Raw genomic sequence first — 26,204 nt, forward strand, 5'->3', positions numbered from 1 at the left:
TTTCCTCACTGAAGGCAGCCTGGGAAAGGACAGGGAAACAATGGGAGATTAATGATTTTCCTGCAGCCAGGGGACGGGCAGAGCTACACAGCAAAGAGAGGGCTGGGGGGGCAGGGGATCAGTCAGCAGAGCTGCACTAGCCTGGGGCAATGCTGGTAGGGAACTTGATTCTCCTCCTTTGAAATAACAAATGTTGAGGGACAAAATGGCTTTATAGACTTTCCCCTGCTTCAGCTGCTAAAGCAAGGGCCCCAGAGAGAAATTCATCCCCCTCAAAAGCAATGGCTTAGCTCCCACTGAGGTCAGAGGAGGCAGGGTTTCATCCTGGTAAATAAGGTTGGCTGGGTCACTGTTAAATCTAGCACCCACAAGAAGTTTCATCTCTTAGCTAAAGAAAAGCTAATGACAATGCATGGCTATATGTAAATTGTAAAGTACACCTGTAAAGAAACGCTTTCTCAGACCTGTTTTTTCGGAGGTACCCAGTAACCCTGACCCGACAAGCTGAAGGGTATAGCTTGTCCAAGGGAACAACGCTGAAAAGAGAGTAACAGCAGAGAGTTTCCCAGCCCAGAGGTTTTCTATTCAAAAGCAACTGAGAGTGGCCCCAATTTGTGAGGTCAGTAGCGTGAGAGGGCGCCTGCTGCTTTCCAAACTCCAGCTGCCTCAAGCTGTGTGACTCAAAAAGGAGGCCTTAAAAATTACAGGGTAATTTTGATGGTTGGGCCTAAAACTTTCATTTTGCTCAGCAACTGCCCAGCTGAGCTGGCCATGGGGCTCCCTGGCCTCCCACCCGCTTCGGTTGCACCGTGCTCCTGCTGTACCAGCCACTGTCAGTGGTCAGCTCTGCTTTCTCCATCGGCGCTAACCAAAGCAAGGGAGTAGAGGCTGATGAAAGTCGGCACTTTCTGCTGGGAAGTTGGAACTTCTCTTGGTAAGGCAGAAGTGAAGTAATTGCCTTCGACCGCATGTCCACCACGCAGGGCTGTGGAGAAGCTGGTGTGGGAAAGGAAGGACATTGCCTTCCCATCCGTGGTATAATGCTAAATAACAGGAGTCATCGTTCAGTTCTCAACTGACGTATATTGACATAACAAAATAAAACAGCTTCTCAGGCTATTCCCCCCACCTCTGAACCCACAGCACGCTCTTTCCCTTGGCAAAGCTGTTGTGTTCATGTGATGAACACACCAGGATTGCTTCTGTTTTTCACCTATGCTGCTCTTATTCAGCCCCACAGGTACATCAGCTACTCCTCTATAAGCTGTCAGGGTGAGGGGAGCAGAAGTGGCCCCCAACGCACACTTCATCGCCAAAGCAAGCTGCACTATGCTGGCCGCTCCATGCCATTAGCCAAGGAGCGAGAGAACACGGAGTGCGGGGATAAAGCCATCTCTCCTACCCTTCCCTCCCCGTCTTCCCGGGCAGAAGAGAAGCAGAAAGCATATCCTATTTCATGCCTCTGGCATGTGGAAGGAAGAACATTATTTTGTAATAATCTTATCATTAAAGATCAGATGATGACGGCTGATGATTTGGCTTCATTTGGAGGAGCCCCATCAGTGGGCTCATTGTCAGTGCTGGCAGCTCTGCCCCTGCAAGCTGAAGGCAGCCCTTCTCAGGAAGCCCCAGGCCGCCTGGCCAGCCTCCAGATCCCTTGCTGAGGTCTCCAGGGGGACAGCGTGGGCCCACAGCAGGGCCACAGGCTCAATATTTGCCTAACAGTAACCCCAGCCTGGACTGGAACACACAAAGGGCACAGTTGTGGAGTTTTTTGAAATGCTAGAGCTGTTTCACTCTGTGCAACAGAAAACAGATCCCCTCCCCGCTTCTTCCATTCAGAGTAAAACCTTTGTGGTTTTGATTTTTTTTCCTCCATTTCCCTAGTTTTAAAAATCAAATCCCCTGCTCACAGGTAGCTTTATCTTAGACAGTTATTTTTCACATCAATGAAGATATCAAACAAAACAGCCCCCTCCCCAATGGACACATTGTTGGTATCAGGCTTAAGGTTTGGGGCTTTTTAAAGCCATTTTGAGGGCTTTATAAAGGCCATCTGGGAGGGAGTTCGCCCCACAAAGACAGCGGGTTGCTAACAGAGAGACCTGCCCTCCCAACAGATGCCTTTTCTAGAGCTGCACTTGGAGATTTCATTACCTACGAAGCAAGCGTAGGAGACAGACCCAGTCCTGTGGTCTCACCAACAGCACAGACCACTTAGTGTCCTCCTTGGTGTTCAGCACTATGATGTCCAAGGCTGCACAGAGCCCTTGTGAATAATAACTGGGAACTGTCAACTAACCATCAACTCCAGTGTGTCAACACACAGAGCTCAGGGGGATGCTCCCAAATATGCAATCCCTCCAGACGGGCCGTCATCGCTTTCAGCAGCATGGGGAAGTTTCATGCAGCTGTAGGTGGCTCTGGGGTCAGTATCTCAGCTATAATCACTCCATGCTGAGCTCCACGGTGCAGAATGTTTTGCATGGCTAGACGGGATATTAATTTTTGAGCTCTCTTTCACCAAAGGTCCCTCCTATTGCAGCAGCTAAATGGAGTAGCACCTCAGGTACACTGAAACCAGAGTAGGGGTGTAGCTAACCCAACCTTAAGGGTTGGATGGAAAAAGGGATTTGTCCTCTTGTCCCTGATACACCCAGAGATGATGTACCTGCTCTGCTGCGATCTTGTGGGTTGTGTGTTTTGCCCCGAGTTAAATTCTATTCTAAGGATCAGTTGCCATCATGCTGGTCGCTGCTGGGATGGAACAGGATTGCAGCAGCAATCAGCTTTCATTTGGAATGAAAAATACAAACATGTTGTCAATGTAAACAGAAAAAAAAATGAAAAAAAATATACAGAGTGAGTGTGTACATGTGTGATAAAGGTAATAACTTTCCAAGAGCCACACCTGGGGGCGATGTGTCAGGCTGATATCCTGGTCATCAGAGAACCTTAACTGTGAAGCTCTCTGTGGCACAAAATATACCAAACGGTAGGTATTACCTCTCTCATCATCATCAGGAAAAGCTGACCAGCAGCCCTACACACTGTGGAAGAGTCTCCAAGGGGAGGGGTTGGAAGTACCTAATTTTAAACTAAACCAAGTCCTGCCTTGAGAACCGCACAGAAGCGAGAGGCCAAGGAAAGAAAGCCCCCGTCTCTGCTGGTGCTGCAGCCATGCCTTGTGTGCCAGGGCACCCCTGTGGAGACAGGCATTCATGTGATGCTTAGAAACCAAGTGAGGGGAAGGCTTTGGAGAGTCTTCTCGCTCTTCGGGTGGTCACAGCACTGAAATATGAATGTGTTAGACAGAAGAAATGAATCAAATCCAAATCTGTGTCAGGAGATGATTTTATAGGGCTCCCATTGTGTCTGAACTTATCAAGCAAAGCCTTCACTTCCAATCTGATCCAAAAATCACTGAAGCCAAGCACAGCCTGTTCACTGCTTCAGAAGACTTTGGAGCAGGCCTGTTCTGAACCACTGAGGGAACACATTTTGGAAAGGCAAAGAAATGCATTATGTTAATTGTGCAAAACATTTTCAGCATCCCTCAGAAATCTGCACATTTACCTGCAAGCTGACAAAGAGTATTTAGGTAATAGTTAAAATTCAAAAGACATTTCACAGAATCACAGAATGTTAGGGGTTGGAAGGGACCTCGAAAGATCATCTAGTCCAATCCCCCTGCCAGAGCAGGACCACCCAGAGTAGGTCACACAGGAACGCATCCAGGCGGGTTTTGAATGTCTCCAGAGAAGGAGACTCCACAACCTCTCTGGGCAGCCTGTTCCAGTGCTCTGTCACCCTCATAGGGAAAAAGTTTTTCCTTATGTTAATGTGGAACCTCCTATACTCCAGCTTGCACTTGTTGCCCCTTGCCCTGTCATTGGACATCACCAAGAAGAGCCTGGCTCCATCCTCCTGACACTCGCCCTTTACGTATTTATAAACATTGATGAGGTCACCCCTCAGTCTCCTCTTCTCCAAGCTAAAGAGACCCAGCTCCCTCAGCCCTTCATCATAAGGGAGATGTTCCACCCCCTTAATCATCTCTGTGGCTCTGCGCTGGACTCTTTCAAGCAGCTCCCTGTCCTTCTTGGACTGAGGGGCCCAGAACTGGACACACTATTCCAGCTGCCGTCATTCCAAATTAAATCATTCATGCCATAACAGAGCGGTTTTGCCTTTTCCTTTCCCCTCAAACATTTTGTGCTGCACAGAACACTTTCCTGCTCCTTATTTTTGCAAAATTAACTGCCAGGTCAACTTTCAGCAGGGTGAGAAATTCAGGAGGGAAAGGTGAACCTGGAAGAGAGTGGAAGGCCTTTCCTCAGTGGAGAGTTGAGTTTTAGTTTTGATGCAACAAAGCGCTCAGATAAAAACACAGATTAGAGACAACTATGATGAAATCACTTAGTTGCTGAAATGAGACAGAGATGAGGATTATCCTATAAGGGTAATTTCAAGAAGCTCTGAGCATTCAGAGTGTTTTTACAGCATCTCTCCTGCAGTGACTCATGCCTACTGAGGCCAAAAGCGATGGCTGCTGGGGTCACACAGCCAGCCTGGCTTCCAGCCGAGCACGACACACCTTGGGACAGTCCTCTGGTGCCAGCCAAAGGATGGGGCCACACATACCCACAGCAGCGGGAGGGGGCTGCCGCAGACTGGACAGCACAGCCTGCACTCTGCCAGCCCTGGCAGCGTGTTGACATGAAAACAGGGAGACAAGACAGGTAAATGGGCCTGTTTCAGCTGGCCTGCCTTCATCTGCAGCTCAGCATGACCTTTCTCTAGGGGAAACCTCTGGTTGTCCACGTCCTGCTGCATCAAGGAAATACCGGCAGCTGGAGGGGAGTAGAATGCATTTGGTGGTGGTGGTTGGACATCAAGGAAGACAAGAGGGTTCACCCCGCAGAAACGCTGGGCAGGGGCCCAGTCTATGTGGGTTTTGCTCTCAAGTTTTTTCTTAAACAAAGGGAGACCAAACAAACCCGACAGTTCTGCACAGCAGCACACTGTTGTATGCAGTTCACCGAAGTTCCCACGGGAAATTTATTATGCACCTCTCTGCAGCTTTCAGCAGTGTGGAGGGAAAAAAAAAGAAAATTTTTAGATATTGTCCATCCTACTAGGATTGCTGCCCCAGACACCTTCCCCCTTGCCTCCCATGGGATGGCTGCACATCCCAAACAGGCCACAGACAGCTTCATTCTCATGTGAGCACCCGAAGCTGTGTGTGACCACTGCTGAAGAGCGCCAGCAACCTGCTCCCTGCTGAGCCTACCTCTCCTTCCTGCCCAATTTAATGCCTGAAGTTTTCTCTAACAAGGACATCGTGGTGGGTCAGAGATAGGAGCAAGCAGAGCCAACAGCCTGGGGAACAGCAGCAACGTGCGGTGCTCATCAGACCAGGACAACACAAGCACTTCAACAGAGTGGCCTTTCTAGCCAGGACTGTAGGAAAAAATCTTGCCCTCCAGCTGATATCCTTTTGCCAGCAACCCTCCTGGTCTGCAGGTAGAGCTGTGCTGGTGGGAAGGCATAGCTCCTAGCTTTACTCATAGAGAAGGTGGCATAAGTACAAGAAAAGAAAAAAAAGCTTTCAGCATCATGTTGCACATGGGTGATGGAGACAGTGACAAAGCTGCACTCATGGAGCTTCTTCCTAAGCAAGGACCTCAAGCTTGAACTGATCCCAACCCATAATCCAACACAGGCCCTTAAAGAAAGGCTGTTGTTACCATGTAGTAGCTGTTGGTAGCCTACACAAAGCAACTTGTTTCCTTCCACTTCTTGGTGAAAACGTGCCCATACCCTATGTTAACTGAGCAGCTGCTGCACCAGCGTGATCAAAGACTTCTTTTTTTTTTAGGCTTTCATGCATCCTTTCCAAAAGAAGCATCACTGCTGGGCAGTTTTGGGGGAGGTCAAGCCAGCAAACATGCAAAATCAAAGCCAGATGGGGAGACAAATTCTCTACCCTGATCCTCTGCTCCTTTCCAGCTCTATTAGACCACCTTCACAGGACCGAAAGGAGACTCAGAAGACAGAAGCTGCCTGGGACCCCATCAGGAAGGGCTGGCTCCAGAAGCCTTTCCTCCCTCCAGCTGCAGCAGATCCTGGGGAAAAACCTTCAGGGGCCCTCCACCTGCCTCGGTGCTGGTATTCACCTCCTGCTGGAGCTGCTTTGGTTGGAGCCCTTCTCTTTCCTCACCCTGCTGTGGCAGGAAAGTTCAAGGTGTCCTGGCAGCAGGAAGCTCCTTTGCTCCACCCTCTGCCCTGCATACTGACTCTCTGAGTTTATTGAGGATTTGTTGAACCAGAGCTGCCAGCGACAGCGACCTGATCTGTGTGGCCACTCGGGTGGGAGCTGGACCCCCGGCATGAAGCACTTCTCCAGAGAGTCCTGGGCAGCCTTCACTGTGCTCTTCTTCACCATCATGCTCTGGTATTCCTGCTCAGCAGGTATTTATCTTCTCTTATGCTCCAGTTTCTATATCCTGCCTTTTCCCCGACTCCTCTCAATACCTAATATATTACCCACTGACAGTAATTTGTTCTTTAAAAACAAGGTGGGCTCCCTTGTCTCATCTAAAAAGTGTACAGAGCTGGAATTGATTAATGCTAATGAGAATTACTTGACGTGATTGATCACAGCATCTTTCTGAAGAGATGTGCTTTTGCCAGATACTTACAGATCCACTGTAAATGTGTCTGAGTTGCAGATTGCTCCACTGAATGGTGAGGAGATAGAGGACGACAGTTACTTGGCCTTCCTGTGCTTGCTGAGGCAAGGGACCATTTGAAATACCCCCCAAGAGGCTCACTGTAGTCTGGTTTAGCTCTTACTAGGTGCTTTTTGCAGGAAAACTGGCTTTGGTGCCCCCTTAATCAGAGAAGCTGCCTAAAATAGAAATGAGACCTGTGAGCTGCTCCTTTCCCATCAGGCTACTGCCTGTATTTGTGTATCAACACCGGTTGAGACCTGCCAGATGTTTAAAGATGGGTTAGCTTTGACAGCCTGTCCTTGGGGCTGGAAAGTCTATAAACATGAACCAATGCTCTGTATTCTGCAGCACTTTCTTCCACAGGTCATACACTTTTTTTAATGATTCTTCCCAGTGCTCCCGTGAGGTATTTATTAACTCGGAAAACAAATTATGGGCTTGCCCAAGGTCATTCAGCAAGTCCTATCAGAGTCAGAAAGAGCAGTGGGGACTACTCAGACCCTTCCCTGGAGCAGGCTACCTGGGGACCCACTCCCGGCATGGCAGCAGCCATCAGGAAAGCTCTGGTCTTGCTGACAGTTAAATCAGCTCAAAATACAAAGCTGGGCATCAGCAGGTGACCCAAAGGGGGATATCTCCTGTAGGACAACCTCAGTTTATTTGCTGCTGCTTGGAAAACACCAAACTCAATGAAAAGGTTTGGTCAAAGGTCTTGTTCTGTTTTGTTTTCCTGAGCTGAAACTAAATCTGAGTCATTATTTTGAAGTCTTTGGTGAAATCAAGCTGGAACTGATTGTCTCGTTCACAGTCCAAATTATCAGCTCAGAGTGATGGTTTGATTTGAAATAGTTCTCATATCTTCTGCCTGGTCTGTGGACCCGCAGCGCATTGGAGCCCCTCCATCTGCCTGCAGCAGGAGCCCTTATCCCTGTAGGCTCTCCAGGCTGTTTTTCATCTATCTCTGCAGGTGACCATTTCATTGTGGGATACTTCACCTGCCTGATCTTGAACTGTACTGCTCATAGTGGCACAGGAGCAGATATTTCTTTTACTCCCTTCCTTCTGCAGCAGGGGATGGGCTGGTGTTAATGCACAGGGACCACAGCAGCCTGTGCTTTTCCCACGCAGGCATCCTGCAGCTGTCCTTGCATCTGATCCTGCAGTGCTGCGAGATGCATGCTAAAGCTGAGGGGCAAATCAGGTATTAGGAGGTCTAAGGAGGCTTTGGCCTGTGACACCATGTACAGATTTGGAGGGCTGGAGAGCAGCCACAGAGCTGTGCCAGAGTGCATGTGTGCTCTGTTTCTGGGTGGGAAGCAGGATAAAGAGGCAAAAACTTCATTGAAGCTCCAGTCCCTCTCCCTCCCTTACTTATTTCTGTATGTTGTATTTTCCAACCTGAGCTGGTTATTGTGCTGGCCTGAACTGGAGTCCAGCCAGAACAGTTTCAGACACAGCTGCGCCTGAACTGCAGCAAAGCCAAAGCTCCCTGCTGAGGCTGGGGTGGATCTGCTGAGGCTCTGCATGGATGGGCTCAGCCCTTGGTTCTGCCAGACTCTTTCACCCCCTGGCATTACTGGGATTTTTCTGAGGGCAAAAGGAGGTAGATGTACAGCTCACTGGCCTTGGATCTCCCGGTGCCCCTGAATGCTCTCTTTCATTTCAGTCCCTGCTCGTTCTGCCCCTGTAGCTTGGGAAAAGACGGTGGTTAATTTGAGCTCTGAGTGAGTGGCTCACACCAGGATCATACTCAGGTAGAGGCACAGTGATTCAACTACTTACAGCTGGTGCTAGAGCAGGTCTCTCTAGAGCCTGTGTTGACAGTGGTGGGATGAGAAAGCATACCCTGATGCAGCAATGTTTAGGGGCAGGAACTTATTTTCTCCAAGTTGTTTCTGTCCTACAGACCACTGCAAGGCCAATGGCTTTCAGATTTTCATGCTTGATGCCCAGTATTGGTTTTCTGATCCAACTTGCCTTTTCTTCTGTGCTTTCCTTCTGGCAGCAGCTAAAGAAGCCTCCAATGTTTCAACAAGCAACATGCTCACAACTGGGTATGAAGCACCATGTCTTAGTAAGTCTTCCTAAATAATTACTACCACAATAAAACCAGGTGATGAAGCTACACAGGCAACTGAGAAGCTGTCTTGGAAAAAGATTTATCTGTTGTCAAGGCTTCTGTTGCAGGTGAAACTCTAGGACACATTTCTAAGATTCCTCCACTGGCATGCCCAATATATCATCTTAGGTACATTCAGATGGACTCATAGCTTTGAACAGACTAATTCATAGCTAATTTGTGTGTCCTAAAGCTCCCTGCCAGGCTGCCTGCCTGTAGGCACAATGTGGATTCCCAAGAGCGCCTCTTTCCCCCACCTTACCAAGTCTTCCCCAAAGAGCCAGTCCCAGGCAACCTGAGATCCTGCCAGTCCTCCCAGAGTCATCCTCTGTCCCAAACGTCAAACATCCCCACAGTCCTGCACCTCCTGAATTATGGCACATGTAGCAAAAGGTATGCTGCTTCAAAGCACGACATGGTTATAAGGGGCAGGCATCCCTCCCCCTTCTCTAGGCACATAGAAGACATGTCTCTTGCTGTGGGAAGAGCTGCTCTCTACAGCGCAGGACAATTGTACCGTGTGCACTGAAGGCCAACGCATAGGAACACGGTCCTGCCTGACATACGTGAATAAGAGCAACTGAGCAGCACCTGCACTTGCCTTTTCCCTGGAAATGGGCAAGAGGCTAGCTGCCCTGCACCGACCTCAGGAGGCATTCACTTTTCACAGCTGACAAGCTTCATGCACGTCAACATACAATGCGTGTAGCTGCAAGGTGGTTTTGGCTGCCTCAGCGCTCCTGGGTGCCGGGGTTTCACGTTCAGCTTCTATTCCAGGCCAAGGGGTCAAGATACCATGGTCCTCCAGGCTCCCTTTGATATTTCCACATCACCACCCAGGATGCAGACACAGACCTGGGTATCTTCACTGTGCCCTTGTGATGGAGAAAGTATGGCAGATGCATTTAAATAACAGCATAAACTAATGACATATTCCTTAACTGACTTCAGGAAATCAGACTGATTTAAACAAAAAAAAGATCCAAAATGTACAAGAAAAAAAACCACGGAATTGTTAAAAATTTTTTCATTTTTATACACATAAAAGAATGATCCCCCAATGGTGGTGTGTTTTGCAGCTGTTACATGCAAGTCACAGTTAACAGCCCAGCAGAGAGCAGCCACTGCTTCTATTGCTGGCAGAGGTATTGGGTACCTAAACTACTGGACATTCTGCTGAAGGTGTGTCTGCTAAAGAACCTCTTACTCTCTCACATGAAGGTTCCTCTGCCTTGGGCTTATTTTTAATTTTAACTCGCTACCTCTATCATACTCCATTCCTAACACTGACTGAGGAGATGCTAAGCAGGTGTTTTAAAAGATTTCCATAATGGTGGGCACAGTGATAAGAGGAGCAGCTCAGGTGTTTGGCCAGACAGGAATGACCAAGTCTTGAAGACATACAGGTGAAACTGAATATTGCCATCCCCCAGGTTAACGGCCAGGCTTAGGAGAAAGATGCCAAGGCAGACAGAGGAGCCACAGGCCAGATAGTGAAGTCACTCTCTCATCTGCAAACAAAATCTGTTACATACTTGGTTTCCTATCAGCTCATTTCATTTCTTTGCCACCAGACGTGAACTTCTGCATGCAAGCGGCCATGTGCTGCCCAACGGGCATGGACGATTATGGATGGATTGCAGCAGCCGTTGGCTGGAGCCTGTGGTTCCTGACTCTCATCCTGCTCTGCGTGGACAAGGTCACAAAACTCCGGCCTGACGAACCCAAATACTTGGTGGCCTGAAGCAGGGCAAGCCAGCAAGCAGTAGCACCTGGGAGCAGTGAGGTACAGGCAGCCCAACAAAACATTTCAATCAATTCCGAAGAAATAAAAATGAAAGGGAATGGACTTTCAGCCAAGAAAGGCCAGACCTAAGCAAGGCACCTGCTGGGGCTTCATCCTCCCTGGCAGGTCAGAGCTGCCAGTCAGGGTGTGGAGCAAGCAAGTCCCTGCAAGCCACTACGTGTGTCCCACAGTGCCAAGAAAACCTTTTCCCTGAGCCCTTTCAAGCTTGCTGTGAGCACACCAGCAGCAATGAGATGCTGAAGGACCAGTTACCAGTCTACAGCATACTACCTTAAGACAGCTCAGTACATAATCTTTGACTTTGAAACAGAAAGTGGGCAAATAAAGCTATTTTCTGGAGGATCAATGCTACCAGATCCATTACTAAGCTATAGGCCAGGTTATGCAACTCATTGCTTATACTGAGTCCTTCTCAGTCACTAACCTGTGATATTTTAGTCTATTAACTGATACCAGTGAAAACACTGTTACAGAAACTTAAGGATTGTTTGGGATGGTATGAAAATAAAACTAGGTTTTCCAGTGCAGTTTATAAATGAACTGTTTTGTAGGAATTTAATGTTGGTTGTATTTATTCCGATTGCACCTGCCCGAGTAACTAAGCCAAGCTGAACCATGGCAAGCAGGTTTAAACCAGCATATCCAATTCACGCACAAAACTGTTCCTATTTATGCAAGATAACAATAAACACCCTTACTGATGGAAAGATTCTCACTGACTGGTTTATTTTGATAAAGCTTATATTGGCAAGGAATTACCCAAACCAAATTGTTAGAATCATGTTTCTAACAAGAAATATTCATGCAGGAGGATTTGCCTCACTGCAGTCAAACTATCTGGTTTGCACCAGTTTAATTTCTATCCGTTACTAAAACAACAAATCAGTGTTAAACCCATCTAGACATACACAGGATTAGCAAACCTGCTAGAGACTGAAATGAAACATAAAAAGTTACTCTCAAACCACAGAAAGCTCTACTGGAGATTTGTATCTATTAAATATCATTAAAGCCTCCCTTCAGCTTATCAATGCGTAACTTTTCCAGTTAGAAATGAAACAGATCAGTTTAAGACTCTTCAGATGACTTCTAGCACAACAAGGCACTTCTATCATGACAACGCTGTGCCATTTCACAGTGATGGGCTGTCACCCCTTATCAACCATTCACCATCAATAGGAATGAGTGCAAGTTAGACACTGAGGAAAAGACATCTTTCCCTGCCATTAGTATCACTTAATACAAAAAAAATCTAGAGCAAAATGCTGAGCAGACGTGCTAGTACCAGGAAAGCAAGTTTTGAAAGGGAAGGGCTTAATTCTTTTGTGGCTTTTTTACTGTGTGTGTTTTGTTTGGTTGTTTCGGGGTTTTTCTTTTCACATGCACCACACTACAAGTAGTAAACAATCACAAAACATTGCTCAATTAAGGAAAAAACCCTCAACATTTCAACATACAATAATTAAAACAAAAGTAATTTTCACAAGACAAATCTCTGTGTTGGCCAACTGCCTACTACTTTCCACAAAATATATGTATAATCTCGTATATGTAAAAACTTATAATAAAGGACTCTACGTCTTTTGGTGTTGACTGAAAGAACAGTGAGTTGATAGTTAATAACCACTGCTGTCACTGACAGACAACAAATCTTACAGCTACATAGATAATATTTGTTCCTGATTTTTTAGCTTTAATAGTGGAAAGCATGCATCGGCCTGAAAGCAACATGGTAAGATACTGTGAAAAAATTGCCATGGATTGCTTTAATGTCTACCTTCTGCAGATCTCTTCTTACAGTTCTCCAGCCTTATGGAGATTGTTCTCCTGGTTAGGAACACCTAAGTGCCTGCTGGATATGGTGCTGTTTTTCGTCTTTGAGGTGATATGTTTCATAGCTTTCACATTTCCTTGACTAATGCTATGAGTGCATGGATGCAGCCAGTCACAGAAGTAAATCAATTCCAGTCTGAGGAATTGTAAGCACATGATGCAAGCTCTAGGTGTCCTATAGCCCAGCACTACACCAGCAAACCAACTTCATAACAATTGGGCATTTCTGGGGGCCTTCCTAAAGCTTGCCTTTAAAAGTATAGCTTGTTCATTTTTCACTCTCTCCAAAACAGACTGCTTGTGTGCAGCTACCTTCAAAAAATGTAGCAGACTTAAACCTCAAGTTTTGCTTTTTGCAGCTTCTACCGAGGATTCCCAGCTCAGCTGAACATGGGGGGGGATGGGGACGAGGGACAGACGAAAAGACCCAGTTTTCTATATAAAGTAATGCCCCCAAGGATTTTGTATACTTGTGTTCAAGGGTGACATCCAAGTCTCAACAAAATCAGGTATACAAATGGAATATCTTACAGAAAATTTCTGCTGCGAAACATATACTTTTTTTAGACCAGTGACCTGTAAACCTCTTATCTCATATAACAGTTTTGTTTTCTTACCGCATCATCTACTTTGACATCTGACATTGCCAGGTTTGATCTTTTCAAGTCATTTCACCTCCTGTGAAGTGGACTGACTCACTTAGAAAATGCAATCATGTAATGAATTTCATGAAATACTAATACCACAAAGTGTCAGTATCCCAAAAGCTCAACTTAAACGTCTTATCTGTTCCTATGCAATATAGTACAAACCAGTAAAATACTACTTTAAAGAGATTCTCTGAGGTAGATGTTATGTGTTGTACCGATCCTAGGCATGGTGGGCAATCACAACGTAATGGGTTTGTGTGGCAAGGTTTTGGCAGCAGGGGGGTTACAGGGGTGGCTTCTGTGAGAAGCTGCTAGAAATTTCCCCTACATCCAATACAGCCAATGCTAGCCAGCGTTAAGACAGACCCACCACTGGCCAAGGCCAAGCCAATCAGCGACGGTGGTAGCGCCTCTGGGATAATGTGTTTGAGAAAGGGAAAAAGTTATTGCACAGCAGCAATTGCAGTGAGAGAGAGGAGTGAGAACATGTGAGAAGAACATTTTCTGCAGACACCAAGGTTAGTGAAGAACGGGGGGAGAAGTTGCTCCAGGCACCGGAGCAGCGATTACCCTGCAGCCTGTGGTAAAGACCATGGTAAGGCAGGCTGTCCCCCTGCAGCCCATGGGCGGTGAAGCAGATGACTGCTTACACCCCATGGAGGACCCCATGTCAGACTAGGTGGATGCCTGAAGGAAGCTGTGAACCCGTGCGAAGCCTGCACTGGAGCAGGTTCCTGGCAGGACCTGTGGCCCATGGAGAGAGAGAAGCCCACGCTGGAGCAGGTTGGCTGCTAGTGACCCCATGGAGGGGAACCACACTGGAGCAGTTGGTTACTGAAGGGCTGCACCCCATGAAGGAGACCCACGCTGGAGCAGTTCATGAAGAACTGTAGCCTGTGGGAAGGACTCACACTGGAGAAGTCATGGAGGACTGTCTCCTGTGAGAGGGACCGCACACTGGAGCGGGGAAAGTGAGGAGTCCTCCCCCTGAGGAGGAAGGAGTGGCAGGAACAACAGTGAGACGAACTGACCCAACCACCACTCCCCGTCCCCCTGCACCACTTGGGGGGAGGAGAAAGAGAAATCTGGAATAAAGTTAAGTCTGGGAAGAAGGGAGGGGTGGGGGGAAGGTGTTTTAAGATTTGGTTTTATTTCTCAGTACTCCTCTCTCAGTTAATTGGTAATAAATCACATTTTTCCCAAGCTGAGTCTGTTTTGCTTGTGACTGTAAATGCTGAGTGATCTCCCTGTGTTTATCTCGACCCACAAGCCTGTTGTTATATTTTTCTCTCCCCTGTCCAGTTGAGGAGGGGAACAGTGACAGAGTGGCTTTGGTGGGCACCTGGCATCCAGCCAGGGTCAAACCCACCACACACAAGTACAATGCAAAGCAATGCATCATGCAAAAGGAGGAGAAAAGCCCTAACAGCACTGTCAGTGTTTCAGGGGCTTGTCAATCATTACAGAAAGTGCAGAATAAAAAAGTTGCATCCAAGAGACCTGAGAAATTGATATAAAGAAAAAAGTTAGTGTGCAGAAATGGATTACACATACTTAATTTACAGAAAATGCAATCTAAAGATGATCTGTGGTCTGCTGCTACGCTTCCTGGAATATTTTTAGCTAGGGAACACATAGTACTTCAGCCTGTGGGTTATAACCCCTATTTTAAGACCAATCAAGACCACAGTAGAAGGCTGTCGTCTGTTTTTTCTGCACAAATTAAAGGTGATGCTATAGTACAACTCCTTATAAATATGGTCCACGACCAATGTCATAGACTGGTGTACTCATTTATTTGGTATTATCTCACATTCCTAATAATATCACTGACATTATAGTACCTCTAATAGTAGATTCCCAACTAGCGTAGTGCTGTCCAAGTCCTGTTGACTTCAAGGGAGCTACACATACATCCAGCACATGCCTTGTTTTGTTGTTTGTTTGGTTTTTTTCCATTGTAACTCACAGAACCACAGAATGGTTTGTGTTGGAAGGGACCTTAAAGACCATCTAGTTCCAACTCCCTGCCATGGGCAGGGACACCTCCCACTACACCAGGTTGCTCAAAGCCCCATCCAACCTGGCCTTGAACACTGTCAGGGAGGGGGCAGCCACAGCTGCTCTGGGCAACCTGTGCCAGTGTCTCACCACCCTCACAGTGAAGAATTTCTTCCAAATGCCTAATCTAAATCTCCCCTCTCTCAGTTTGCAACCATTACCCCTCATCCCATCGCTACCCTCCCTGACCAAGAGTCCCTCCCCACCTTCCCTGCAGGCCCCCTTTAAGCACTGGAAGACCACTATAAGGTCTCCTTGGAGCCTTCTCTTCTCCAGGCTGAACAACCCCAGCTCTCAGCCTGTCCTCATAGGGCAGGTGCTCCAGCCCCATGATCATCTTTGTGGCCTCCTCTGGTCCTGCTCAAGCAGGTCCATGTATTTCTTGTGCTGGGGGCCCAGAGCTGGACGCAGCACTGCAGGTGGGGTCTCACCAGAGCGGAGTAGAGGGGGAGAATCCCCTCCCTTGACCTGCTGGCTGTGCTGCTTTGATGCAGCCCAGGATGCGACTGGCTTTCTGGGCTGTGAGTGCACATTGCCGGCTCATGTTCAGTTTTTCATCCACCAGCACCCCCAAGTCCTTCTCCCCAGGGCTGCTCTCAATCCACTCACTGCCCAGCCTGTCTCTGTGCTTGGGATTGCCCCGACCCAGGTGCAGGACCTTGCACTTGGCCTTGTTGAACTTCATGAGGTTTGCATGGGCCCACCTCTCCGGGGATGGCCTCCCTTCCCTCCAGCATGTGGACCGCACCACACAGCTTGGTGTCATCGGCAAACTTGCTGAGGGTGCACTTGATCCCGCTGTCCGTGTTGCCAATAAGATATTACAGTACATTGTCCAGTCGAATTCTATGTCCTTGAACCTTGCTGGAATCAGATGGAGCTCATATGATTTAGTACAAAGAAAGGCAAAAAAAAGAAAGGTTGAAACCTGGATGGCTGAATAAAAAGAAGTGCAACTGAAAAACAAGAGTTTGAACCCTAACATTGCTGATCAAGCCAGAACAGTTACCTGTATTTTCTGGACATTTTCTGAATTTCAGGCATGAAGGTATGTAGTGCCTGGAAAGGAAAGATGCACACAGATGGCACCTGTGAAAGCCGCTGGTCTACAAGTGTCTCGGATAGACAAACAGAACAGCAGGGACATGTAACAGATCTGGACTTCTAATACCAAAAGAGAAAAACATTAGCAGCAGCACAGCATTCCAGGGTAACTACTTTAATTTGCCTGGAGATAATATCAATCACATTTGACTAGTGATTTTTAAAATTCTTAATTCAAGACTAAATGGATTGGTACTTGATGCATGACACTTCAACTTTTTAGATACCATTGCTCTGGTAATGACTCACTAATGAATTACTAAACCCCCAAGGATAAAGGCAGTGAATGAATGAGCTACATATTAAGCAATTGCACTTTACAATGATTATACTTTGCAAAATCACTAGAGGGATGAAAACTGGGAAGCACCAGAGCTTCCTACTCGCATGAAACACACAGAGAAAAGACAGAGGTTAAATTCGTAAGAAAAGGTGCTCTGTACTAGGACTCTGCAGGAATTTTGATAAAGCCACTACAAAAACCTAGGATTTCAGAAGGTTATTGTAATTAATTACAGCCAAGGAATTAAATACAGGCATTCTTGGGAAGCAACCACCCCCTCTCATCCTTACCATCCAGATTCTGCTTATTTTGTGGTATCAGTGGTATCAGCATTTGTTGTGGAATTCAAACCTTGCAGGTTTCTGTCCCAGAATCAAACATGCACTTTTCAAAGAGCTTACTTCCAACTCTTATTTCATAATAACCTCCTGGAAATAAACACAGGGTAAACAATGCAGTATTGTCTCCCAGGTCTGCAAACAGCTTGGAAAAAAATAACAGCTCTAAGAGACAGGCTGACTTTTCCTGTCCAGTTTGACAGTATGAAACCTAAGGGCACCTTCAGTTAACCATTTTGCTTGCCTATCAGAAATAATGGTTTACGGGCCCCTACATCTTGCTGGCATAAAACTTGCCCAGAATTAACTTCTCTTTCCAAAAAGAAAGACTTTCTGCAGTCACAGGGGAAAAGTGGCCGGTCTGAGCGATCAGCAAATGAAGCTCTTCCAAACCACACTCCCTGCTTGTCATGGTGCCCTTCGCTCTAAAAGCTAAAGAACTTAACTAATTGTGAAACTTCAGATTTTCTCTCTCTGCCACTACGTGTGGTAAAGTCACATCCTCTACCTGTAAACCTGCCAGACACACATTTTGGGGACAGCATGAACCAAACACCATTCACGTTGTGCCAGTCTCAAACCCCTCCATTTCTCTGTCTCTCCAAAGGTCTCCACCACAATTTGGTTTGCCACTTGAGGGAACAAAAAGAGCCCGGGGCAATCTATAACCTAATTTAGACAAAGATGCCACAGGCTGTACAGACCTTTCACATGCTGTGGCAATGGCCCCTCCCGTCCAGTTCTGCTGCCCAGCAGAGACTGCCAGGTATTTTGGGGAAACCACACTACACACAGCAATCCTCCCTTCCCTTCCCCTGCCAAGCTCATAGGTGAAATCCAGCACCCTCCTGATACAGAACTGAGCTCTCTTGCAGCAGCTCTTCCCTTCAGCATTTTGAAATTAAACCTTTCAGGACTGTAGTTTCATGCAATACTACCTTTCAATGAGTTTTTCTTCTCAACTTCTCCCTTGTGATTAAAATCACTCTTGTTTCCCCCCACCCTTCTCTCTCCTATTGATCTCATTTTCCACAAACTTCATATATTCACTGCTGAGTTTGTGCACTAACTTAAACACAGTATGTCACCCTTCAACTATTTCATATGACAGGCTTTATTATTATTATAATTTTTTATTTTATTTCTTTTTACAACAAGCATATAGAAGACATTTCTCTAACTCCCAAGTCCTAGTTAAACTTTCTGCTGCCTCTGTGCTCTTTGGTGGCCATATCTTCCAAACTATGTACCCATTTCAGCTTTACCTTTATTATTCGTTATTTACTCAAATACACTAGGTTTCTTCCCTTCCCTTCCCTGACCACCAGCTGTGCCCAATGTCAGCTGCAACAACCCAAAAGGCCTGCCTTGTCCTTTCCTTCTCTTCCTTTTCCAGTGGGGAACTGGAAATCGCATTGGCCTCCAGCTGATGGTATTTCCGTAAGCTCTGCCTCTTTTCTGATGATGTCTCTTCACAAAATTCTTTCTAGTAATACCCCGTCAGTGACTTTTCCAGTCTCTTTGATTTATCTAATTATAAAGCCAAAACAAGCGGTACCCACATACTGAGCTGCGGTTGGTGAGTCACTGGGAGAACCAGAACCACCCTTCCTAGCCTGTCGTTTCCAGATCACACGATTAAACATGCAGCCAAATTAATTTTTCAGTGTGACTTTCTGGAGCATAAGTCACAGTACTTCTTCAGGTCCTCTACAGTTTTGTCTAAATGGGGGAAGAGACAGGAGATACCTGCAAAGCAATCTCTGCTAGACTGCTTCCCCTTCATGACATTTCCACATACTGTATATCTAAACTAAATCAGACCAACAACACTCAGTTCTAATGTGGCAACCTCTGGGCTCAAATACGTGAGGAAATCACCAGACTTCAGCTGAGGTATACTAACATCTCATACAGATGTGTGATAATGTTAAGTAAGAGATGTTAGTTCATCTTTACTTAAAGAGGACCAAATAATGCTCACTGGCACTAGTGTTGAGTCCTTCTTAAGTGCAAAGCTGCAGGGAACAGTGCTTTTTGCTCCTAGGCAGCAGTGAGATTATTGTGGGCGGTATCGTGTCAGTGATGCTGTCTGCTGGAAGTGACACACAACTTCTCTTCCCTTCTTTGCAGCTCTACTCTGCAAAAGCAAGAAGGTGGTTTCCAGCATCCTAGCAAATCTTCTTCCACGTGGCAGTGAAGCATATGAGGATGTAGCAATAATATCGTACTTCTTGACTGCACATCTAGAAATCCTCTAAATGGGAGATTCCTCACCTTTAACCTTCAATTTTGGAAGTGTTCTTGTTTGAAGCTGCCATCATCAAGCCCAGAGACAGAAACTATCATAAGAATTAAACTCATCCACGGAAATGCTTGATAAGAAGTGTTCCATGCAAAATGCAGGGCGACTTACCTGAAACCATTTTATCCAGGATTGCAAGGACTAACAAATCTGGTCATCAGTTCATCAGTTTGTGGATGCCCAGATCACCTGTACTGCATCAAATTTGAACGATTTCATATTTGGCAACTATGCTGAAGTACTACTGATAGCGGCTAATACACAATTCTTTCTCCTGTTTCTGTTAAGTCCAAGGATAAAAGGTTCCTGATTTTTCATTACTGCAGTATTTTTTAAATTCCTATTTCTTTGGTCAAGTTTCTTTCAGATCTGCATTTCAGAACCAAAAGAGCACAGCACATTCCCAAATGTAACACTTCATTAACTTTCCTTGAATGTAAACAATTTTTTCCTGAAACACAAACAATATCCAGCTATTGCTTCTAAACCATGCACAGCACTATAATGTTCAGACAGCCTGGATGAGAAAACCAACTTTCGAGAAGCCTTGGGACAGAAACCTTAGAGAAGTTTTCATGGGAACATGACATAGCTTTTAAGAAGTGTGCACGTTAGAGTATAACTGGAAATGCAAAACAGTAATTTTCATCTTTCAGTCTCTTTCTGCTCTCTTAATTCTCATTTTCACTTCACCTGCTCTACATGTGGCAATAAGGGGATTACTGTAAGTGAACCTGAAAACCACCACGTCAGGGATCCATGGAGGTTAGGCAATCATTTCAAAAGACTCTTCAGAGCATTTGTTCAAATGTACCAACATTTTATTCCAATTAAGGCAAGATGTAACAGCCTAAACAAACTTCCAGTTATGGAGTAAGAACTACTCTAAACAGGAGTGGCCATTACAAAGGAAAACACGTACTTTAAATGTAAAGAGTATCAAGAAAAAGTAACACGAAATCAAGACAAAACATTCCAGCTCTACAAACTATGAACGGCAAAGAAATGTATATTTTTCTAGTACTAACGTAACATTTTTTCATTATCAGTCTTCAGTGGGATTCACAGGACTGCAGCTTTACTCTGGAAAAGTCTCTTTAAAAATACAGCGCAACTCCATAGGATTTTTGCTTCTCAAGTTTCTTACTCTCAGGGTGAGTAAACTCACCCTGGGACTTGTACGTCAAGCTAGACACATCTTGCCAAGTGCATCCCAAACTGTACCAAAAAATGTGTAGGATAAATTCTCCCTCCAAAGCACACATGCGACTAAAAGGTTTTCAGTGGAAGTCATGCAGATGTGACCAGGGACAATATGCAGACCAACATTTGGATCTGAATTACCCATCTATGGGAACTACCCATCCTACTGGTATGAGCTGTCACAAGCTGAGCTTGTTCTGTCAGAGATACTGACGTAAATTTTTACAGTCCTTCTGAGATAAGCTGTGTTTCAAGGGACATTCACCGTAACAGAGACACTGGACTTTTCAAGCACTCAAGTGCACTCACACCAAAATACTGCAAACCTACAGTGAATCTTCATCAGCATTGCCAAAAACTTTCATTCTCAATTTCTGCTTCCTCAGTATTTAGGACGTACAGGTAGTGGAATACGCGAATGACAGCAGGTTGGTGACAGTAGAATGCATCCCCAGGGCTTCCCCTCCACTTCTAAATAAAACATAACAGAAAGAGGAAAGATAACTCCACATTTAAGCACCTCAAAGCTGCTACTTTTCTCTAGGCACATCTAAACAGTCCTGGAGAAACTCTACAGCCATGGTGAACTGCTTTTGGGAGTCTCCCTGATGAGAGATGTTCCTCACTCATACAGACGAGCACCGCAAGTGGTGAAGGACTGCACAGAAGTGGGGTTGTGTTATGGAATCAGCTTCAGCGGGGGCAGGGGGAGTCCCCAACATTTTCTCTCTCTCTTTTTAGTGCACAGTCACAGGAGGTCCTGGAGACCTGGTTACTGCCCTTTGCCTTCTGACAATCCATTTTCAGCTTTATGTCCATAATCAGAAAACACCAAACAGGTGTTGTTTTGTTTTTTAATCCATTTATTTCTTTGCTCCTGGAAAAATAAGGCCCACGACATGTTTCCATCTCAAAGTCACAAAAGTTTTTCATCCTGCCACTTCGAAGCTCTTGGCCAAGATATGTTTTTTTCAAGGACTGGCACCTGTTAACAAAGAACTGCTAGATAAGGCATGGAATGGGAAACACCCATTTCTTCCTTGAGCTGAAAAATTGTTGAAGCTGGAAAAGGGGAGAATGTAGTGAGGGTGAGGGTTAAAAAAAATTAGTTTAACTGCCTACTGCCATCCACATCACACAACTGGTGACTTCACTTGGGCCCAAATACATACCAGCTTCCTTGTGTAATCCATCTAATGTGTTTTCAAGCCGTGGGTTAACACACAACAGCGTCAGCTCTTCTTGGGAAGTTATGATCCCTGTAAACAGCCTCTTTCTAAGATAACGCTGTAACCCTGCTGTCAGCGCTCTAATTTAAAGGCACTGGCTTCAGCACTTGGTAGCAGCACACAGTTTTGAGTAATCAATCTAGTTACATATTAATGTGCATTTAATTTAGGTGTGTGATATCAGGGTAGCCAACACCTCGCCAACCACTCCTTTGGGTGCAGAGGTGATATAGTGACATACAGACCTTGTGTGACGCTGCTGCTCTCCAACCACTATATATGAAGTGTTCCTGTTCCAAACAGGAATTATCCCCATGTTGGGGGGATAGCTCAAGGGTGAAGCCTGTTCCAAACCACTGCAAGCACAGTACATTGCAAAAGGTCAGTGACACACCAGTTATTGCTCCAAAGTGCACAAATTTAACATTGTGAGTCCAGCACCTATGCAATTCACTCCTCCTAAAAGCAAGGAGTTTTCTTTCCCAAGTCACATGCCCACAGTCACTGTCAGGACCATGAGTGACATCCTGCTAGAGAATATTTAATAGTACTGAAGTGTGCTCCGCCTTTCAAACTGAGTGTATGAAAAATAATGGTAAAATTTCACTTAGCTCCAAAGATAATCAAGAAGCAGGCTAGAGGTCAACATTTTGGCCATGAAAAGCAAAAAAAAAAAATCAACCAAGCTAAATTATGTAGCTCTCATCTCGCCAAGTTCTTCTATATGCCACACTAAACACAGACTAAATACAAATGTCAAGGAAAATTGTGAAGAAAGAGAAGAGCCTGAGGATTCCATGAACCAGATGGTTTAGTCATGGAAATGGCTGTAACTGTTGGTAACAGCTTTCTGTGCCTGTATCAACCTCTCATCTGATCCGTGATTTCAGAAACTGGCAGACCAATTAACAGATACTTAAATTCAGGATACTTAAAGTTTCAGAAAAAAAGGTTTGAGTCTGCCCTCCCCCCCCCCCTCTTTAATAGGGCAATAAAAATAATTGGCAAAAGAGCTCAAGCACATGGGAATGCAGAAGCTTATACATTTTTTTCCCTGAATTCCCAAGTGGAAATACACATTTTGGCACATGCATTCCACAGGGCCCTTTTGTAGCACATCAAAACTTCAGCTTTTCCTCTGGCTGCAGAAAGTAAAGTGTGGGTCTCCCTTGTTAAGACCATCCTTGGAACTGGCACCTTATGTGTTACTTTTCTTACTATACGAAGATACAGACTATGCCATACCATTTCCTTGTGAATACTAGATCATGTCTCCAGCCAGTTGGAGAATGTAACTTCCAAACACAGCTACCTGTCTTACATTTTGCTGTTCTGCCCTATGAACTTGTAAGGTTTTAAAGAGAGATTTTTGAATCCGAAAGCTTCTTTCATTTACCAGTACATATTTGTCCTGTATGGGTTCTTCATAAGATTTGGGACCGAAAAGAAAGAGGATACTCTTCCAAACAGAAAAATATGGAATATCATAATAGCATCACAATCACTAGTAAAAATAAATGAGAAATGGCTTATGTACCTCTAACTTTCAAAGCCCTTATTTCATATTCCTTCTTAAATAGCTGGAACTAGTAACCAGACAATGAACTTGCTTTTTAGAAGCCCACATTTTCTTGAAATGAAGTCACAGTAACGTGCTAATATTATAAGCACTGGCCTCTGACCTCACCGCAGAATTGAGCTGGAGAAGGATGCGGGCTCTGAAAGAGATGGTTTTAATGGGAACAGTCAGCCTTCAGCATTGTCAAAAAGACCAAACGAACATTGCTCGACACACTCTTCATTCTGCAAGACCTGACATTTTGCAGAAGTCTTGGCATTATTCATGTTTACAAACTTGGCAGAAAATAAATGTTTCTTTATTTTTATCCCAGAAGTGATTATCACACAGAAAGCTTAAAAAATTCAAAACATAACAACCCGTTGGTACTGCTGTTCACAACCATGCTGCTGTTCTGACTCCATTCAAACCTCAACCAGTGCCCATGAGGTTTATGTATTGGCCAAGGAACTGGAAATTAATTTAGACTCCTTCACTACAGTAAGTCCCTTAAAACAATTTCATATAGCCTTTTGATGATCGTGGGTAAACAGAAAACCAACTGAGCTTCCCAATAAAGAGGGGAAATATACTACCTTTTTTTTCCCCCACATCAGTGAGCAGCCAGTTGCTTCCCAGTTTTGGCTTTGGCAATGAATATTACGTAGACCTTCCATGAACAAGGTACATAAGGTTCTTCCGTGGCGTCCTCCTACCTGTTTTCATTTCAATCTGAGTTAGTCCTGTCACAGTTTTCGAACCGTGTGCTGGAACCAGGAACAGATTTGGTAGCCAACGACCACCACAGCATACCAGTGTTATACACCTGTATTTTACCAATGGTATTTCTACCCCAGTGAGGCAAACGCCACCCTACCCTGATCAACTGCCCAACCATCTCTTTGGTGGACTACTGTTCCTTAGACCTTTTACTACTACCATCTGCTAGCAATAGTAACCAAATAGCTAGTAACCAAATAGTTTTGCTTTCCATTTTTCTAGGGCAAGGCTCCCAAGCCTCCTCATGAACACTGAGCTTACCAGCTTACCCTCTATCTCTGTGCCAGTCTGTTAGCTTTAGTTTAGTCTGATCTGAAAATAAAAACACTCCAACAAATCATGACTTAAGTAAAATTTTTGTATGTATTATGTCAGTTACAGTTATGTAATGGGCAAACATTAGTAAATTCGTAGCTAATATTAAATTAAAACTCTGGAAAAAAACAGCGACGAACAGTTCCATGGCACGTACCATTCTTACCATGGGGATAATGCTTACCCTTTGTCCAAAGGGACAGTGGAAACAAGTATAAATATAGAAACTGTCTCAAAACTGCAAACCTAAGCCTATGTTAATGCTCTAAACTGTCACTGACTTTCACTAAAATTATTCAGATCCAAACATAAGCAATGATTTAGGACATCAATTTATAACGTAATGCTGGTGACCCTGTACCAGTCAGGCTGGACCGGTTTCTGTCCACAAAGCAAACTACAGAGTAGCAATATTTTATCGCTGGTCTTGCAAGAGCATATAGTATGTAAATAGATTTTTTTAAAGATACACATACACATTTCCCCAAATTCAACTGTGGCTGAGTACTCCTCTCCTAGTTTTCAATAATTTTTAACAAAATAAATACCAAGCCCTTTCTGTTTGGATGCTTTGCTCTGTTTTTTCCAGCCTGAATGAGTCTACAGATATTTTCTTAGTTATACAAGGCCAATGTTTCACTTTGCAAACATTGAAGATGAAGGAACACTTGAAGCTTCAGCACCAGAAGGAAAACAAGGAAGAGTGCAGAGGGTAGCTCCATTCGGAAGCACAGAGCTATAACAATTATTGTTCCAGTTTGTTACAAGTAGCTCAAAGACTTTTATTCAACATAGTCCCACTGTTCCTGACAACCAAAGTGATTCTTACGCGGGATCACACCTTGAACACCCTTGAGCTGATACAGTTTGTAATCTTGCAGAACAGCAACAGAAACCAGTTCCCCAGAAGCACTGGAGAGATCAGAATACTTGTCTTGCAAAATGTCATCTCAGTTTATTCAAACCTTCACCTGCTTCCTTAGAAAAAGGAGTCTATCATACTTGAAGTTTGTTCCTGTGGGTTTTTTTGTTGCTGGAGTGTTGACTTCTTGACCTAAGGTTTTACTTACTTGTTAGGCTGAATGAGGGTAGAGAGAGAAGAGGAGCACCGTAATATTAGAAGATTAATTAATATTACTTGTGATGACACTGACGATTTTCCCTGTTTGTCCCCCATCTCTCCTTACTATCCTCATTTTGCTGCCTTTTTTCTTTTTTTTTCCAGAGTGTTGTCAACAGAGCTGTGAAATTTCATTCTTTTGAGAGAACAACATTTACTGAATTCCTCTAAGTCTTTGCTTCCATAGGAAGCAGATACCTGGCAGATTTGCAAGGGAATGCTAAATCAACTATGGAAGTTCTGCACTGTTGTCTGTTTCTGAGAAAGTCGTAGAAGTTCTTCTCTAATTGCTTTGATAAGAGAGGCTGAAGAGTGACCTGGCTGGAGGTCCTCAGTGGAACTGGTGGTGTAGCAAAGGCCCTGGCCCTGAAGGTTGTTGTGTGGAAGCTGAGCAGGGGGTGCCGAAGGCTGCCTGGCTGAAGTCCTCGGCATCTGGAATACTGGTGAGGAGGAATATTCTTGGTGTCCATGCATAGGCGTCTGGAAAAAGGTAGGAAGCATTATTGTACTTTCTGAACAAACGTGATAATCCCAGAAAAGACAAGAAAGCAAAAAGGCAAAGAACAGAGGGAAAGCAGCATGGAGATGCTTCTATCTGCTGCCACTGTTCTTCTGTTGTATGAATGAGTGATTCCTTTTATGGAGCACAAAACAACAAGTGTACACAAAATTGTTGGACTGCCTCAAGTTCAGGGATTTTCAAAATCTCTTCGAGCATCTATTAAAATGTCTGACCCCCTTTCTAATCTATGATACGTTTAG

The 26,204-nt window shown here is 45.0% G+C and overlaps 2 protein-coding genes across 2 annotated transcripts in view; one reads left to right on the plus strand and one right to left on the minus strand.

Annotated features, from left to right (window-relative positions):
• Positions 1-6,392: 6,392 nt before the first annotated feature.
• On the plus strand, positions 6,393-10,600 carry TMEM213 (transmembrane protein 213). The gene is made up of 3 exons (XM_009956429.2): positions 6,393-6,474; positions 8,743-8,811; positions 10,431-10,600. Exons 1-3 carry the CDS (start codon positions 6,393-6,395, stop codon positions 10,598-10,600), a joined length of 321 nt encoding a protein of 106 aa, XP_009954731.2.
• Positions 10,601-25,667: 15,067 nt separating this feature from the next.
• The window catches only part of KIAA1549 (KIAA1549 ortholog), a 145,368-nt gene continuing 144,831 nt past the window's right edge, over positions 25,668-26,204 (minus strand). Inside the window, exon 20 of the mRNA XM_086468085.1 lies at positions 25,668-25,922. Coding sequence (XP_086324211.1) covers positions 25,668-25,922 — 255 coding nt within the window. The remainder of the gene's footprint in view (positions 25,923-26,204) is intronic.

This window comes from Leptosomus discolor, chromosome 1 (assembly GCF_034619465.1).
Source record: "Leptosomus discolor isolate bLepDis1 chromosome 1, bLepDis1.hap2, whole genome shotgun sequence".
NCBI classification, from domain to species: Eukaryota; Metazoa; Chordata; class Aves; order Leptosomiformes; family Leptosomidae; genus Leptosomus; species Leptosomus discolor.